Below are 17499 nucleotides of genomic sequence, written 5' to 3' on the forward strand. Positions count from 1 at the left end.
CAGGCAGTTCCATCAACTGAGTATCTCCTGAAACCCTTCAAACTCATTAACTTTAGAACTAAACCCGATCTGTATATCCAATGTGATCTTCCAGCTTCCCCTTCTCAGTTTAAAACATATTATTCAGGGGACAATGCTGTGGCGCAGCGGGTTAACGGCCGGTCTGAAGTGCCGGCATTCCATACGGGTGCCGGTTCGAGACCTGGCTACTCCACTTCCGATCCAGCTTTCTGCCATGGCCTGGGAAAGCAGTAGAGGATGGCCCAAGTCCTTGGGCCACTGCACCTGTGTGGGAAACCCAGGGGAAGCTTCTGGCTCCTGGCTTCAGATCGACACAGCTTCAGCGTTGCGGTAAATTGGAGAGTGAACCATGGGATGGAAGACCTCTCTCTCTCTCTCTCTCTCTCTCTCTCTCTCTGCCTCTCTCTGTGTAACTCTGACTTTCAAATAAATAAATAAATCTTTTAAAAAGCATATTATTCATATAATTTCTCTAATCAGAAACCTGTGAAACGCCCTTAACTACTATTGCACCCTCACCATCTAAAACAAGTCATCAAATCTTATTAAGCCTACCTTAGATCTACCTACTTTTCTCCATCATTGCTCTTACTAGCTCAGTTCAGGATACTGGTCAAGAGGAAGGACAACAGTTTTCTAGGAAATGCTCCCTTTCCCCCTTTACTGCCTTCTACCACTCTCCTCCCTGCAGAAGAGAGGAACTTGTCTTTAAAACATGAATTTGATGTTACTCCTTCACTTAAAACCTTTCAGTGACTACCCAATGCATTAGGATAAAATAGAAAATTCTCAAGTCTCCAAAGACTCTTCAAAATCTAACCGTATCTCATTGTCTATATATATGGCCTCCCTGATGTTCATTTTTCGGGGGCTTTCCCTAAGTTGCTATGTCTGTAATTTCCCCTTCACCTGAATGAATCTATTCAACTTTGAGCTTGCTCTTGGTTTAAACATCAGTTCTTTAGAGAAGTCCTTTCTGACATTCAGAAATTAGATTTGGGCATACAAAAATAAACTTCATCATCCTAAATTTTTCAGTGCACTTAACTGTTTTATGGTCTTTCCTCCTCCATAATGTATTTTTAAAAAATATTTTATTTATTTATTTGAAAGGCAGAGTGACAGAGAGGGAAGAGGCAGTGGGGGGGGGGGGGGATGGCGCCGTGGCTCAGTTGGTTAATCCTTCGCCTGTGGCAAGAGCATCCCATACGAGCACCGGTTCTAGTCCAGTTAATCCTCTGCCTGCAGCGCCGTCTATAGCTGCCATTTGGGGAGTGAACCAACGGAAGGAAGACCTTTCTCTCTGTGTGTGTCTCTCTCACTGTCTATAACTCTGTCAAATAAATAAGAGAGAGAGAGAGAGAGAGAGAGAGAGAGAGAGGAAGAGAGGTCTTCCATCTGCTGGTTCACTCCCCAGATAGACGCAATGGCAGAGCTGCACCTATCTGAAGCCAGGAGCCAGGAGCTTTCTCTGGGTCTCTCATGTGGGTGCAGGGGCCCAAGGACTTACGGCATCCTCTACTGCTTTCCCAGGTCATAATAGAGAGCTGGATCGAAGTGGAGCAGCCGGTACTCGAACTGGCGCCAATACGGGATGGTGGCGTTACCCACTACACCACAGCGTCGGCCCCCATAATGTATTTTCTAACCAAATGTAAATACATTCCATGAGAATGGAGACCTTATATATCAATCCAGAACATGTAATGTAAGAGTTTTCATATGAGAATCACAAATGTGTTAAAAAAAAAAAAAATAGCAAAAGCGTATTTAGAAAGTAAAAACAGGTTAAGCTACTGCCTGCCACACCTGGCATGCCAACTGGAGTGCCAGTTCAAGTCCCAGCTGCTATGCTTCCAATCCAGCTCCCTGCTAATGTGCCTGCAAAGCAGCAGAAGACAGTCCAAGTGCTTGGGCCCCTGCCACACATGAGGGATACATAGATGGAGTTCCAAGTTCCTGGCTTCAGCCTGGCCAACCCTGACTGTTACGGCCATTCTGGAGTGAGCCAAATGATGAAAGATCTCTTTGTCTCTGTGTCAATCTGCCTTTCAAATAAATAAAACAAAACATTAAAAAAAAAAAAAAGTAAAAATGCCAACACATAAAAAAGCCAAGATACACATACATACACATACATCCTCCACAAAGAAAAGAGGTTACTTAAGATTTCATAGCTTGGGTAGTCCCTATATCCAGTATATATATCCTATATATACTCCAAGAAACTGGGAGATACTGAGATATAAATAATGAGGATGATCTAGTTACACTGGAGAAAATGGCCCAGTTTAAGGAATTGATCAAGGCATATTGCTTGGCATTGAAAACCCCATCCTGAAAGCAATTTCTCAAAGTACCAGTCTACATGCACAAGAATCACTTGAAATGCATTTTAGTACAGATTCCCAGGCTCTATCCAAGATGACTAATTAAAAAATCCCTGAAGTTAACACTCAGTAACGTAACTATTGCAAACATGCTGAGTTTATTTTAAACTTGATTTCTTTAAAAGATTTATTTGAATGTCAGAATTTAAAAGAAAAAGGGAGAGAGAGTTTAAATGGAAACTTATAATCTAATCAACACACATTCCTACTTGCATCTTCCTCACAGCCACAGTCCTGGTTGCCCCCAAAATCAATATATTTACTCATTTGTTCTACCCTACCCTGCATAAGATAATTTCACAATTTTTTCTCAAGATCCTAATTCCTCTATCTCAACTTCTTTTCTTAGGTTTATTGCAGGAGAAAACTGCTTTCAGTGAAGTACCACTAACAGACAAATCTATTAAGTTCATGAATTCTTTGTAATTCTTCTCAACCTTAAAATATATCCCATGAAAGTTTATAGCCCTAGTGTTCTGGTCAAAAGTTTCAATTTTTTTTTTTTTTCTGAGTGATTATGTTATTGACAGGTGTTGTTTCAGCCTGTACTCAGTTTTAGAGTTTCCTTTCTTCACACCTTTTAATTCTTTTTCAGTAAGTAAAACATTTACATGATTCAAAAATCAAAAACTTTATAATTAAAAAAAGTATACTTAAAATCTTATGTTTGGGAAGCCAGTGTTGTGGCACAATGAGTTAGCAGGCATTCCATGTCAATGTGCCAATTCAAGTCCCAGCAACTCCATTTCCAATCCAGCTTCCTGCTAATGTATCTGAGAATGCAGCAGATGATGGCCCAAGTGTTTTGGGCCCCTACAACCCATGTGAGAGAGCAGGATGGTGTTCCTGGCTTCTGGCTTCAGTCTGGCCCAGCTCCAGCTGTTGCAGCCATGTGGGAGATAAACCAGCAGACAAAAGATGGATGACCTCATTCTGTGTCTCTCTCTCTCTGTAGCTCTGCTTTTCAAATAAATAAATCCTTTTAAAAAATAAAAAAACTTCTGTGCCTCATTTCTAGTTTATATTCCTAAATTTTTTTTTTAAGATTTTATTTATTTATTTGAGAGGTAGAGTTACAGAGAGAGGGAGAGATAGCGAGAAAGGTCGTCCCTACACTGATTCACTCCCCAAGTGGCCACAACAGCCATGGATGGGTCGATCCGAAGTCCAGGAGCTTCTTCTGGGTCTCCCACATTGGTGTAGGAGCCCAAGCACTTGGGCCATCTTCTACTGCTTTCCCAGGCCATAGCAGAGAGCTGGATTGGAGAGGAGCCGCTGAGACTTGAACCAGCACCCATATGGGATGCCAATGCCATAAGCAGGAGGCTTAGCCTACTATGCCATGGGGCCAGCCCCTATGTTCCTAAACTTCTTTATATAGCAGTAAGCAAATATATAGAATGTATTGCCTCTTTTCTCTATCACACATAAAGCAGAATACACACACCTACATACCACACTTTTATATTTTTTTCTGTATTTTGTATTTTTTGCTTACCCTAAATTCCAATAATTTAACAGTTAACTTTCCTCAATAAGAGGAATAGCACAAAAAATTAAATTCCTTTTTATCTAGTTCAGGTTACAAAATCACTATCATGGAATAATCAAAGAGCCTTTTTAAAATAAGTAAACTTGGGACCAGCACTATGGCACAGAAGTGCTACAGTGTCAGCATCTCATATGGGTGACAGTTCGAGTCCTGGCTGGGCCACTTCCATTCCAGCTCCCTGCTAGTTCGTCTGGGAAAGCAGATGATGGCCCAGGTGCTTGGGTCTCTGCACCCATGTGATCACTGTGGCCATTTGGGGAATGAACCAGTGGGTGGAAGATATCTACCACTCCCCTTCTCTCTTTGTGATTCTGCCTTTCAAATAAATATGTAATCTCCTTTCAGTGCCCTGACACAAAATGAAAGCATTTCAACTGCCAGAATTCTATTTGAGTCCTTTTAAGTGACCATAAAAACATTTTCTCCTCTGTATTTCTAGAAAGTGATGAAAGCTGCTCTAAGATATTTCTCCTACCCTCTCTTCAACCAGTATGAGCTACCTTCACAAGTTCTAAGTGACTTCCCATTTGCCTTAAACCAGGTCCACTATATTTAAAAAAAGAACAGTAAACAGTGGATGGTGAGAGTGTGCTAAATCAATCTAAGGAGAGGCAGGCATTTGGCACAGCAATTAGGTTGCCACTTGCAATGCCTGGCTCGAATCCCAGATCCTCCAGTGTAGAACCAGCTTCCTGTTGGTATGTATCCTGGGACACAGATGATGACTCAAGTACTTGCATCTTGGCTACCCTTGTAGAAAGACCCAGACAAGGTTCCTGGCTTCAATCTGGCCTGGTCCTGGCTGTTGTGTACATTTGGGGAATAAATCAGCAGAAGAAAGATCTGTCTCTGCTTTTCAAATAAAATTAATTTATTTAAAAAAAAAATGTAAGCATTCATTTCTAAAAAGAAACAAGTCTAAGGAGAGTGAATGGGAAGCAAAATATGAAAACAAAGACTTATACAAAGAAGAGAAACCAATTTCCATTTATCTCCATTTGAAATGTTCAAAATATTTTTATTTAAAAATAAAAGTAAGAGGGGCCAGCGCTGTGGCATAGCGGGTAAAGCGCCACCTGGAGTGCCAGCATCCCATATGGGCAATGATTCTAGTCCCAGCTGCTCCACTTCCAATCCAGCTCTCTGCTATAGCCTGAAAAGCAGTACAAGATGGCTCAAGTCCTTGGGCCCCTGCAACCACGGGGGAGACCCGGAGGAAGCTCCTGGCTCCTGGCTTCGGATCAGCACAGCTCCGGCCAATGTGGCCAATTGGGGAGTGAACCATCGCATCGGATGGAAGACCCCTCTCTCTCTCTTTCTCTCTGTGTAACTCTTTCAAATAAATAAATAAATAAATCTTTAAAAAATAAACAAACAAATAAAAATAAGAATGATCATGGAAAGTTTGAGGCACCCAGTACTTTCTGTTTTCCCTTTTTTTGGGATCTAAACCATGTATCTTCCATTTGAAACTGTATCACTACTCTTAAAGCAATTTCAGACCATGATTTGGGCTGGCCAGCAGTAAGAAATATCAGAATAGATGTGTCTCTCTCAAGTAGATTTAAACTTTATTATGAGCTGAGGTCAGGTCAGTAAGAAACATAATCAAACTTTATAAACTATTCCCTAAAAGTTAGACCAAGCTCTTCAATTTGACTTTCACACATTCATAAGATCTCTACTGGGAACCTCTGCAAGCAAATATTCCTTAAGAAATCTTAAGAATAGAGGCAGGGGCCGGCACTACGGTGCAGGCACGTTAAAGCCCTGGCCTGAAGCACCAGCACCCCATATGGGCGCTGGTTCTATTCCCGGCTGCTCCTCTTCCGATCAGCTCTCTGCTATGGCCTGGGAAACAGCAGAAGATGGCCCAACTCCTTGGGCCCCTGCACCCACATGGGATACCAGGAAGAGGCACCTGACTCCTGGCTTCGGATCAGCATCGCTCCGGCCATTGCAGCCATCTGGGAAGTGAACCAGCGGATGGAAGACCTCTCTCTCTTTCTCTGCCTCTCTCCATCTTTCAAATAAATAAAATAAATTAAAAAAAAAATAGGGGCAGGCATTTGGCTTAGCAGTTAAGATTCCTGTATCCTACATCAGGGTACTTGAGCTCAACACCCAGCTGTGGCTCTAATTCTAGCTTCCTGCTAATTTGGACCCCAGGAGCAGTAATAATAGCAACCCACATGGGAGACTCTCACTGAGCTATGGATTTAACTGGGGGGTAGTAGGGGGAGCACATTATGGACATTTGGGGAATGACCAGTTGATGGGAGTACTCACTCTTTCTCACTCTGCCTCTCAAATAAATCTTCGATTATGAAAAAATAAAACAAATTCTTAAGAATACCTTCTCAAACTACTGGTAGAGTCATGTATCAAAGACATACTTGCACCACACTGTTTAAAGCAGCACTGTTCCCAATAGCCAAAATATGGAATCAACCAAGGTGTCATTATAAGATGAATCTCTCACACACACACACACACAGAGGAATATTATTCATACAATAAAAGAGGGGCCAGCACTGTGGCATAGTCATTTAAGCTGCCACCTGCCACACTGCATCCCATGACAGCAGGTTTGTGTCTCGGCTACCCCACTTGCAATCTTAATTTCCTGTAATATACTGGGAAAAGCAATGGAAGTTGGGCCAAATACTTGAGTTCCTGGCATCCACTCTGGAAACCTGTTTGAAGCTCCTGGTTGCTGGCTTCAGCCTGGCCCAGTCCCAGTAGCTGTGGTCATTTGAAAATAAACCAGAGGATGGAAAATCTATCTCCCCCGCCCCCAATTCTGCCATTCAAATAAATAAATCTTTTAAAAAAGAAAAAGAATGAAATTCTATTATTTGTATCAAAATGGCTGCTGGGGCTGGCACTGAGGCATAGTGGGTAAAGCCACCGTTTGCCTTGCTGGCATCCCATATGGCCACCGGTTCGAATCCTGGCTGCTCCATTACCACTCCAGCTCTCTACTATGGCCTAGGAAAGCAGTGGTAGATGGCCTAAGTCCTTGGGCTCCTGCACTTGCGTGGGAGACGTGCAAGAATCTCCTGGCTTCGATCAGCACAGTTCCAGCCATTGTGAAGATCTGGGGAATGAACTAGCAAATGAAGTCTGTCTCTCTCTCTCTCTCTCTCACTCTGCCTTTCAAACAAGTAAATAAATCTTTAAAAAAAAAAAAAAAAAAAAAAAGGTTGCCAACTGGAGGACAACATGTTGAGTGCAACAGAATGGACACAAATACCACATGTTCTCCCTTATTTGTGGGAGCCAAAATTTAAAAATTCAAAAACAAGGGGCCAGCGCCATGGCTCACTTGGCTAATCCTCCACCTGCGGCGCTGGCATCCCATATGGGCATCGGGTTCTAGTTGCGGCTGCTCCTCTTCCAGTCCAGCTCTCTGCTGTGGCCCGGGAAGGCAGTGGAGGATGGCCCAAGTCCTTGGGCCCTGCACCCGTGTTGGAGATCAGGAGGAAGCACCTGGCTCCTGGCTTTGGATCGGTGCAGCATACCGGCCATAGCAGCCATTTGGGGAGTGAATCAACGGAAGGAAGACCTTTCTCTCTGTCTCTCTCGCTCACTAACTCTGTCAAAAAAAAAAAAAAAAAAGACTGAATGTGAGCTCCATCTCTCACAGCTGAGTCACCCAGAAAGGTTGCTTTAAAAATAAATAAATAAATAAAATTTAAAAAAAAAAAAAAGAATGCCTGTGTGTATCAGTTTTCTGGCACACATGGTATTCTGTCAAACTCTGTGAAACAAATTGTTAAGAATAATATACAACTATAGTTTTATGATCTGCGGTTATTTTGTATTTCTTAGTATCTTTCTTTTTATTTGTTTGAAAGTCACAGTCAGAGAGAGAGGAAGACACAGAGATCTTCCATCTGGTGGTTTGCTCCTCCCTCAGATGGTCCCAAGGGCCAGGACCCAGCCAGGCCAAGGCCAGGAGCCAGGAACTTCTTTCAGGTATCCCACATGAGTAGCAAGGGACCAAGCCCTTAGGCCATCTTTCACTGCTTTTCCCAGGCCATTAGCAGGGAGCTGGATTAGAAGAGGAGCAGCCAGGACACAAACCAGCATCCACTTGGGTTGCCAGCATTGCAGGTGGCAGCTTTACTTGCACCACCACAATGCTGGCCCCTATTTTAAAAAATATATGAGTAAAACAGACACCTTTTCATTTAAAAAATATATAGTTCAGCTCCTACTTCCCTCAACAGTTTAAAAATGATAGCTCCCTTCCTTAAACTCTCATAGCACTTACTCTTTGTAGCACTACCTTTAGAACCTTAACACGTTCCTCATGAACTCTCATTTTTAACTCTATCCCTTTCATTTAGCTTTGTACTAGGCCATATACATAATAGACATTTTTATGGCATATACACAGGTGTGCCCAATTAGTCAATATTAATAGCATAACACCTTATATTTCTCTAATAATGAGTTTTTTAGATTGCAACACAATTACTTGTTTATAACATTATCATCCTCATCCAATAAAGATTATAAGTTCCCTTAGGGCCCTAGCTTGCTTTTTTTTTAAAGATTTATTATTTTTTATATATTTGAAAGGCAGAAATACAGCAAAAGGAGGAAAGACAGAGACAGAGATTTTCCATCCACTGTTTTGTTTCACTCCCCAAATGGCCACAACAGCCATAGCTGGGCCAGGCTGCAGCAAGGAGCTTCTTCAGGTCTCCCATGTGGGTGCAGGGGCCCAAGGACCTGGGCCATCTTCCACTGCTTTCCCAGGCCACAGCAGAGAGCTGGATTGGAAATGCAGCAGTCAGGTCTTGAACCACTGCCTATATGGAATGCCGGCATTGCATGCAGAGGCCCTAACCTGCTATGTCACGACATCAGCCCCTGTGCTAACCCTCTTGATGCTGCCAAAGGCTAGCATATCACTTCACAAGAGCAGACACTGGCAGCCCTGGATCGGGTCAGAGAAGGGACAGCAGGAGTGCAGAGGCAGTAGACTTCATTCAGATTCCTGATGTGGATGCTGACTCCAATGGCACTTTCAAGTACGTGCTGATTCAAGTCCACAGGGCACTGCCCTCGGGATCCCCAGCTGACAAGAGCAAGGAGATCAAATTCATGTGTAGCTACAAGTGGGCCAAGTACTACAACATCTTCAACAAAGTGCTGGGTAAGGCAGATGGTGCTGTGGTGTAGAGGGTTAAGCTGCAGCCTGCTGTGCTGGCATCCCATGTGAGCACCAGTTCAAGTCCTAGCTGCTCCACTTGCAATCTAACTCCCTGCTAATGTGCCTGGGAAAGCAGTAGAAGATGGTCCAAGTCCCTGGGCCCCTGAACCCACAGGGGCGACTCAGAAAAAACTCCTAACTCCTGGCTTTGGCCTGGCCTACCCATGGCCTTTGTGGCCATTTGGGGAGTGAACCAGCAGATGGAAGACCTCTGTCTGTCTCTCCTTTTCTCTAATTCTGCCTTTCAAATAAATAAATAATCTTTATTAAAAAGAAAAAAAAGTGTCAGGCAAGCTGCAGAAAAAGGACCATAACCGAGCTATGAGTTATCAGTGCCTGGGTGGCAGGCCCATCTCCCAGCACAGCCGGAACAACATCAACATATATAGCTTCTCCATGTACTACGGCTGTACCCAGCACTGTCTCAACTGTGAAGATCAAAGCCAAGTACCCCAATTATAAGGTCACCTAGGCCCCAGGGCTGATGATGGCTACTGGAGTCTGGCCTCCAGCAGTCAAATCAGAACTTTGCCTTGGCAAGGTCCCTCCTGAAAACCCTGCATGACCTTGCTTCTGCACCCTCTGACACTGTGCTACCAACTAGGCCTCAGAGACCAGTCAGGAATTAAATATATTCATGAGCCTATTAAAAAAATAGGTATTAAATAAACCATTTTCAAATTAATGAATGAAAAAACTAACTGAAAGCAAAGAACACGCTCTAGGCTACAGATTCCATGTTGATAGACTTTAGGCTGATCCTAGTCAAAAGATTTATGTTTGACTTGCAAGGCAATTAAGAAATTTAGAATTAACTGATAACACTTAAAAACTATATACATGGCCGGCGCCGTAGCTTAACAGGCTAATCCTCCGCCTTGCAGCACTGGCACACCGGGTTCTAGTCCTGGTTGGGGTGCTGGATTCTATCCCGGTTGCCCCTCTTCCAGGCCAGCTCTCTGCTATGGCCCAGGAAGGCAGTGGAGGATGGCCCAAGTCCTTGGGCCCTGCACCCACATGGGAGACCAGGAAAAGAACCTGGCTCCTGCCTTCGGATCAGCACGATGTGCCGGCCGCAGCGGCCATTGGAGGGTGAACCAACGGCAAAGGAAGACCTTTCTCTCTGTCTCTCTCACTATCCACTCTGCCTGTCAAAAAAACAAAAAACAAAAAAAACCAAAACTATATACAGGGCAGGCACCGTGGTTCTCTTGGTTAATCCTCTGCCTGCAGCGCCAGCATCCCATATGGGCCCCGGTTTTAGTCGCGGTTGCTCCTCTCCCAGTCCAGCTCTCTGCTATGGCCCGGGAAGGCAGTGGAGTGTGGCCCAAATGCTTGGGTCCCTGCACCCGCATGGGAGACCAGGAGGAGGCACCTGGCTCCTGGCTTCGGATTGGCGCAGCGCGCCAGCCATAGCAGCCATTTGGGGGCGTGAATCAACAGAAGGAAGACCTTTCTCTCTGTCTCTCTCTCTAACTCTATCTGTAAAAAAAAAAAAAAAAAAAATTATATACAAACCCCACATTTATTTTCTTGCACGAGGGGGAGGAAAGGCTAGAATATCTGTAACATACCCTCAACAGCAACAAGTCATGAGAATACAACCATTCCTTTAAATTAGACATGCAATCTTTAGTTTGGCACCATTTTTGCTTTATTCTTTTATGTCACTTATTCAAATTTTAGTCATTTCAACTCCTTAGCTATTATATTTTTCCACCAAAGACAGGTTTATCCAAATCTATCAAAATAGATTTACCAAATTTTGACAAGAGAAGTCTATAGTGCCCAGTGGTAAATCCAGAAAACACAGCTTAGACAAGATCACTACTATTTGCTAAAAATGATGCTTTGGTTCATGGGTCAGATTTTACATCTTTCCTCCACTGAAATATTCTGTTACAGTGAATTTTATCTAAAGTATACCAGTAACAATCATCTCTCAAACAGTCAACCAGTTAAGAGTTTATCTTAGTAAATTCAATAAATGTTTATATGTTTCTATAAAATGACAAGCCCAACAAAATGGCTAAGAACATGAACGCGCTGGCGCCACGGCTCAATAGGCTAATCCTTCGCCTGCAGCGCCAGCACACCAGGTTCTAGTCCCGGTCGGGGCGCCAGATTCTGTACCGGTTGCCCCTCTTCCAGGCCAGCTCTCTGCTATGGAGTGCAGTGGAGGATGGCCCAGGTTCTTGGGCCCTGCACCCACATGGGAGACCAGGAGAAGCACCTGGCTCCTGGCTTCAGATCAGCGTGATGCGCCAGCCGCAGCGCGCCAGCCACGGCGGCCAATGGAGGGTGAACCAACGGCAAAAGGAAGACCTTTTTCTCTGTCTCTCTCTCTCTCTCTGTCCACTCTGCCTGTCAAAAAAAAAAAGAACATCAGCGCTAAAATCACCAAATCTACTAATCCTGTACCAATTTTTCATCCTACCATTCGCTAGCTGAAAAACTCTGGAAAGTTACTTAGCTTCTGTAAGCTTCCATTTTCTTGCCTTTAAATTTTGGATTAATAATATTATCTCCTTAATAAGGCTGTTGTGTAGCCTAAGAAGACAAGAATGTAGGGTACTTAGTATAGTGTCTGGCACACAAAAAAGAATGAAAGCAGCTCTCATCTGAGTACAGAAACAAAAACTAATGAAATAAGAGCTCTGAACAAAAATCTCTGAGTTCTATAATACTGCTTTTAATAAACCATACAAAAACATAAAAGAAATAATTCTACAAGGAGAAAAGAGGTAATACAGAAGCTGAACAATGGGGCAATGCCAACTGGAAAAAGGGAAAAGAAAAAGTCCAATAAGAAAACAAAGGCAAAGAGGAAATCAAAGAGTTACTTACAGGCAGTAAGCTAGAAAGGACAGAAGAAGAATGAGCACGTGAGAAGAAATAAGCAAAAAGTAACACTTTTAGAAAGAAAGGCTAAGGGGGCAGGCATTGTGGCACAGCAGATTGGGCTGCTGCCTGAGATGCAGGCATCCATATGAGTGCCAGTTCAAGTCCCACCTGCTCCATTTCTAATTCAACTCCCTGCTAATCAGCCTGGAAAGCAGCAGCAAACAGCCCGAATACTTGGGCCTCTGCCATATATGTGGGAGACCCAGATGGAGTTCTGGGCTCCTAGCTTTGGCCTGACCCAGCCCTGGCCGTTCCAGACATCTGGGGAATAAATCAGCAGAGGGAAAATCTGTCTTCCCCTATCTATCTAACTCTGCTTTTCAAACAGATAAATCCCCCAAGTACTTGGGCCATCATTCACTGCTTTCCCAGGCCATTAACAGAGAGCTAGATCAGAAGTGGAGCTGCTGGGACTCCAACTGGCACCCATATGGGATGTTGGTACTGCAGACAGAGGCTTAACCTACTACGCCACAGCACCAGCCCCTCAAATAAATAAATCAAAGAAAGAAAAGAAAGGCTAGGACCAGGATTTATGCTTTCATTCAAACTGCATTTACTGAAGCTTACTTACTAAATGGATACACAATGTGTGAGTAAATGAAGAGAAGAAAACAAAAAAATTCAATGAGGCACAATTCTTTCCCTCAAGACGATTATATGGCACGCTACTGACACCACATGGTTATGTCAGCAAATGTCTAATAAATTTAGTCAAATGAAAACCACACAAAGTGTTTAGCAGGAAGGCTTAAGAGAAACTAAAGAGTAACTACCATTTCATGGTAGACTTTCATCCCTTAGAAATTCTCTTCTTCGTGTATGTGTGTGCACACACCACAGAACATACAACTGGGTAATTCCTATGTAAGAAAAGCATAGAATATAGGCAGAAACAAAAGAAAGTAAATTCAATTATTTGTTGTATAACTAGTTAATATCAAGGGGTTCCTTAAAGAAGTGTTTGATTGGGACCAGCATCGTGGCATAGCAGGTTAAACTGCTGCCTGCAATGCCGACATCCCATGAGTGTGGGTTCAAGTTACAGCTGTTCCACTTCCAATCCAGCTCCCTGCTAATGTGCCTGGGAAAGTAGCGGAGGATGGCCCAAGTTCTTGGGACCCTATACCCACGTAGGAGATGCAGATGAAGCTCCTGGTTTCAGCGAGACCACGCCTAGTCCAAGCTGGTCATTGTGGCCATTTGGGGATGTACCAGCAGATGGAAAATTTATCTTTCTCTCCCTCCCTCTCTCTGTAACTCTTTCAATTAAATAAATAAATATTTTAAAAAACTATGTTTAAAATTTTTTAAAATAAATTTAAAAAAAGGAAGTAGTTGATTTCAGGGCTCAGGTAAGGAAGGTACAGAGACCCTGAATGTCTTCTGGTGCCAAAAAGTAATAAAGTGCCAGACAGACAAAACAGAGCCAACCCAAAAGAGTTCACAACAGCCAAAGAAGCAACAATCTGAGTGACAATGATAACGCAAAGAATCAAATTAATATCCACAGGGCCAAAGCTGTGGCACAGTAGGTTAATCCTCCACCTGCGGCTCCAGCATTCCATATGGGCGCCGGTTCTAGTCCCAGCTGTCCCTCTTCTAATCCAGCGCTCTGCTATGGCCTGGGAAAGCAGAAGATGGCCCAAGTCCTTGGGGTCCTGCACCCACATGGGAGACCCAGAAGAATCTCCTGGCTCCTGGCTTCAGATTGGCACAGTTCCGGCCATTGCACCCATTTGGGGAGTGAACCAACGGACGGAAGACCTTTCTCTCTGTCTCTCTCTCTCACTGTCTGTAACTCTATCTCTCAAATAAATAAATAAAATCTTTAAAAAATTAATGTCCATGAGTGCAAACAATTATAAATAAATGACTGAATAAAATGGAACAAAGAACATCAATTAATAAATGTAGAAAGAATGAAGGAAAATAAATCACCATTAGAAAACAACAAAAATTGTTGCAGTTATGACCTACCAATGAATATGAAAATTAATGGGCCAAAGTTTAAGATGAAATAAGATATTTGCATACTGTCAAAGTATCTCCCCCAAATTTTTTATTATTTGCAAAGTGATAGTCACTTTACTTTGAAGCAATCTGGCAAATATCACCCTAACCAAAAAAAAAGCCATAATTTATATTACCAACAATAAGACATACTGCATACTAATAGCATGATATGATATACAGCAAACAATACCTTATGTCTGTATTATTCTTCACCAAAAATGTATTCCACAGTCTATTCAGAAGATATCAGAGAAATTCACACTGAGGAAAATTAATTCTATAAAATATCTGATAAATACTCTTCAAAAATATCAAGGTCATAAAAGACAAGGGAAGATTAAGGAACCTACAGATTGGAGGATATGGGACAACTAAACACAATGTGGGATTCTGGATTGTCTCCTAGAACTCAAAGCACATTTGTAGAAAAACTGAAATCTGAATAAAACATGTAATTTTTTTAGTAGTTAATAGTACTGTCTTGTCAACAGTATTATACCAACAATAATAATTCCTTATTTTTGAGTAACTGTAACCATGTTTATATAAGATGTTAACATTAGAGTAAGCTGATGAAACATATAAAGGCATGTCAAAAACTTCACAAAAGAACTAAATTAAAAGATTAAGTTTATTTTGGTGAAAAAATTTTTTTAAATCCATGAAGTTTTTATAAACTTTTCCAGTGAACTTTTTGAAGACCCCTCTGGGAACCTTCTCTCCTACTTTTGTTAATTCTTGTACAAAGCTAAAATTCTTTCAAAATAAGGATTTAAAAAAAAGAAAAAGAAAAAAGCTTGGACAATGAGTACAGTACTATGCTATTTTTTTTTTACCTTAGACACAATGTATCTACTTACCTGATCTCTAAGGTATTGTTTTCCAGTGAATCCTGCATAATCTCTGCATTTATTATATACTGTGTCATTCCTACAACATAGGGCTCTAATAAACGAAGTCTACCAAAAATAAGTTATTCCCCTAAAGAACAAGCATTTAATTTCTGACATCCTAAAAATGACTAGCAATTAGAAGTTTACCTTCAAATATTTGAACCTCCACAAAGCTTTCAAGAAAAATCAATACTATAGTCATTGCTTACTGCATAAAAGTAATAATGTAAATAAAACCCTTACCTTCCAACCACTGCCAGCCTCTCTATAATATGGGAAGTTATCACAAATCCACTGGTAAATCTCACTTAAAGTCATCTTCTTCTTGGGTGAGCTATTAATTGCAAATGTAATGAGGCTGGCATAACTGTATGGAGGTTTCCCATCTTTGTGCTGTTGGACTTCTTCCTGGTCCAGAGTTGTATTTGGGTCAAGGAGTGCATTCTTCTTAGAAATTCCTGTTCCATGAGCATTTTGAGTAGCATCAGATTTTTGGATGGCTGCTCTCATGGTGAGCTGTGGTAACCAGTCCATAGATGTTAGGCTGCTCTCCAGTTCAGATGTCATCCTGAAGGTAAATAGACTCCTTAGTCAGTATCAAGGAAAGAACCCCTGCTTCTCAAAATATCCAATATTCACAATCTAGGAGTTCCAGAGTGAGGGAAAGCCTGAGTTAAATCTGGAGGAAAAAGATTAAGTATGTTAAAAACCAAAACAAATAGTTAAGGGATCAATACTTCCAATCTTTTTAAATTTTTCCTCTCCAAAACATAATAAACTTGGATTTAAACCTGGTTAGAATACAGAACACTATATATACACAAAGTAATTCAGACGTCAATCCACATCTACAACAAGATCTTAGTATGAAACACTAAGAATGCAATCTAATTCTTTCCTCACCAACACAAGTCCTTAAAAACAATATACATTTGATACTTCTTTTACACAAATTTTAGAGAAGTAATACACAGCAATCTGAAAAGCATGTGGAGGCAGAGAAGTAATTGAGAAAAAGGCACAGGAATCTGCACGGAAGAAAGAAGGTAGAGTTGAGCAGGTGGGAGGTAGGAAGAATAAAGCAGGGTAGACAAGAATAGCAAGGAGACAAGCTAGCTGGGGGAGTAGACTGAAAAGAGGAATGCAAAGTCAAGGACACTGATGAGTAAGAGAAAAGAATAGGCAGTACAAGGCAACAAGCTTAGGAAAACTAAAGCTCTAGCAGTATAGGATATAAGACATTAAATACACAAATGATCACCAAGAAAAGGAGCATTAAAATTAAAAGATCAAGGAAAGGCTTGGGCAATTTACATTCTGTTATGTTCTTCTCTCCAAGGCTGAAAAAGTCAAACAATTACTACTCAAAAGAAAGAAAACAAAATCTGCCAGGTTAGCACATATTCTAAAAAGGTGGTAAGCTACTCTAAGAATTGAAAATAATAGTACAAAATACATACTGAAATGTTAACTTTCAACAGAGGACACAAGCCATTCAATACTAGAATCAAAGAAACAGGAAACAGTGACCCTGACAATCAAGTAGAGAAGAATGAAAAGACTGGGAAAGAAAGCAAAATGAAAGCAAGGTACCCCAGTCAAAAGAAAACAACTGTGCCCAAGAAAACCACAAATAGGCCCCACAGTCCAAATGGTTCCTAACAAAAAACATCCTGAGAAGTGTGTTGGCTCTGAACTTCTAGGAGGCACAAGACAACAAAGAGGCATAAGAGCAGAGGCTTTGAAGTAAGGGAAGACCAGAATTCAAGTACTACTCTAGCAGTCACTAGCTCCAGAACTATGTTAATCTCTAAACACAGCTTTCTCATCTCTAAAAAGAAACAATAACAGTACCTACAGTGAAAATATTACTTTGAAAATTAAATGTGATAACACATATTGCAGAAAAAACATTCAGTAAGTGTTAGTTAATAAAATTAGTCTAGAAAGTATCTTAGGAGGAGAATAACTCACTATAAAGTAAACTAGGTTAAGAAATAACAATTATAAATCTAGAGACAGCCATGAGGATTCTATTTGTATGGCCAGTAAAGAGAGTAATGTTGCCGGCGCCATGGCTTAACAGGCTAATCCTCCACCTAGCGGCGCCGGCACACCGGGTTCTAGTCCCGGTTGGGGCGCCGGATTCTATCCCGGTTGCCCCTCTTCCAGGCCAGCTCTCTGCTATGGCCCGGGAAGGCAGTGGAGGATGGCCCAAGTGCTTGGGCCCTGCACCCGCATGGGAGACCAGGAGAAGCACCTGGCTCCTGCCTTTGGATCAGCGAGATGCGCCGGCTGCAGTGGCCATTGGAGGGTGAACCAACGGCAAAAAGGAAGACCTTCCTCTCTGTCTCTCTCTCTATCCATTCTGCTTGTCAAAAAAAAAAAGAGAGAGAGAGAGAGAGTAATGTTGTCTTGTTTTTCTGATATTCTAATCTCAGTTTTCTGTCTCACTTTCTCAAATTCCTGCCACATCCACTGCACAGATCTTTCTGA

General features: G+C 41.9%; 1 protein-coding gene across 3 annotated transcripts in view; it reads right to left on the minus strand.

Annotated features, from left to right (window-relative positions):
- The window catches only part of FOXJ3 (forkhead box J3), a 160527-nt gene that overhangs the window by 74830 nt on the left and 68198 nt on the right, over nucleotides 1-17499 (minus strand). For all 3 annotated transcript variants that reach the window (XM_062191084.1, XM_062191083.1, XM_062191082.1), the window contains exon 3: nucleotides 15247-15571. In XM_062191084.1, coding sequence (XP_062047068.1) covers nucleotides 15247-15571 — 325 coding nt within the window. The remainder of the gene's footprint in view (nucleotides 1-15246; nucleotides 15572-17499) is intronic.

The sequence above is a fragment of the Lepus europaeus genome, chromosome 5 (genome assembly GCF_033115175.1).
Source record: "Lepus europaeus isolate LE1 chromosome 5, mLepTim1.pri, whole genome shotgun sequence".
In the NCBI taxonomy this organism is placed as follows: Eukaryota; Metazoa; Chordata; class Mammalia; order Lagomorpha; family Leporidae; genus Lepus; species Lepus europaeus.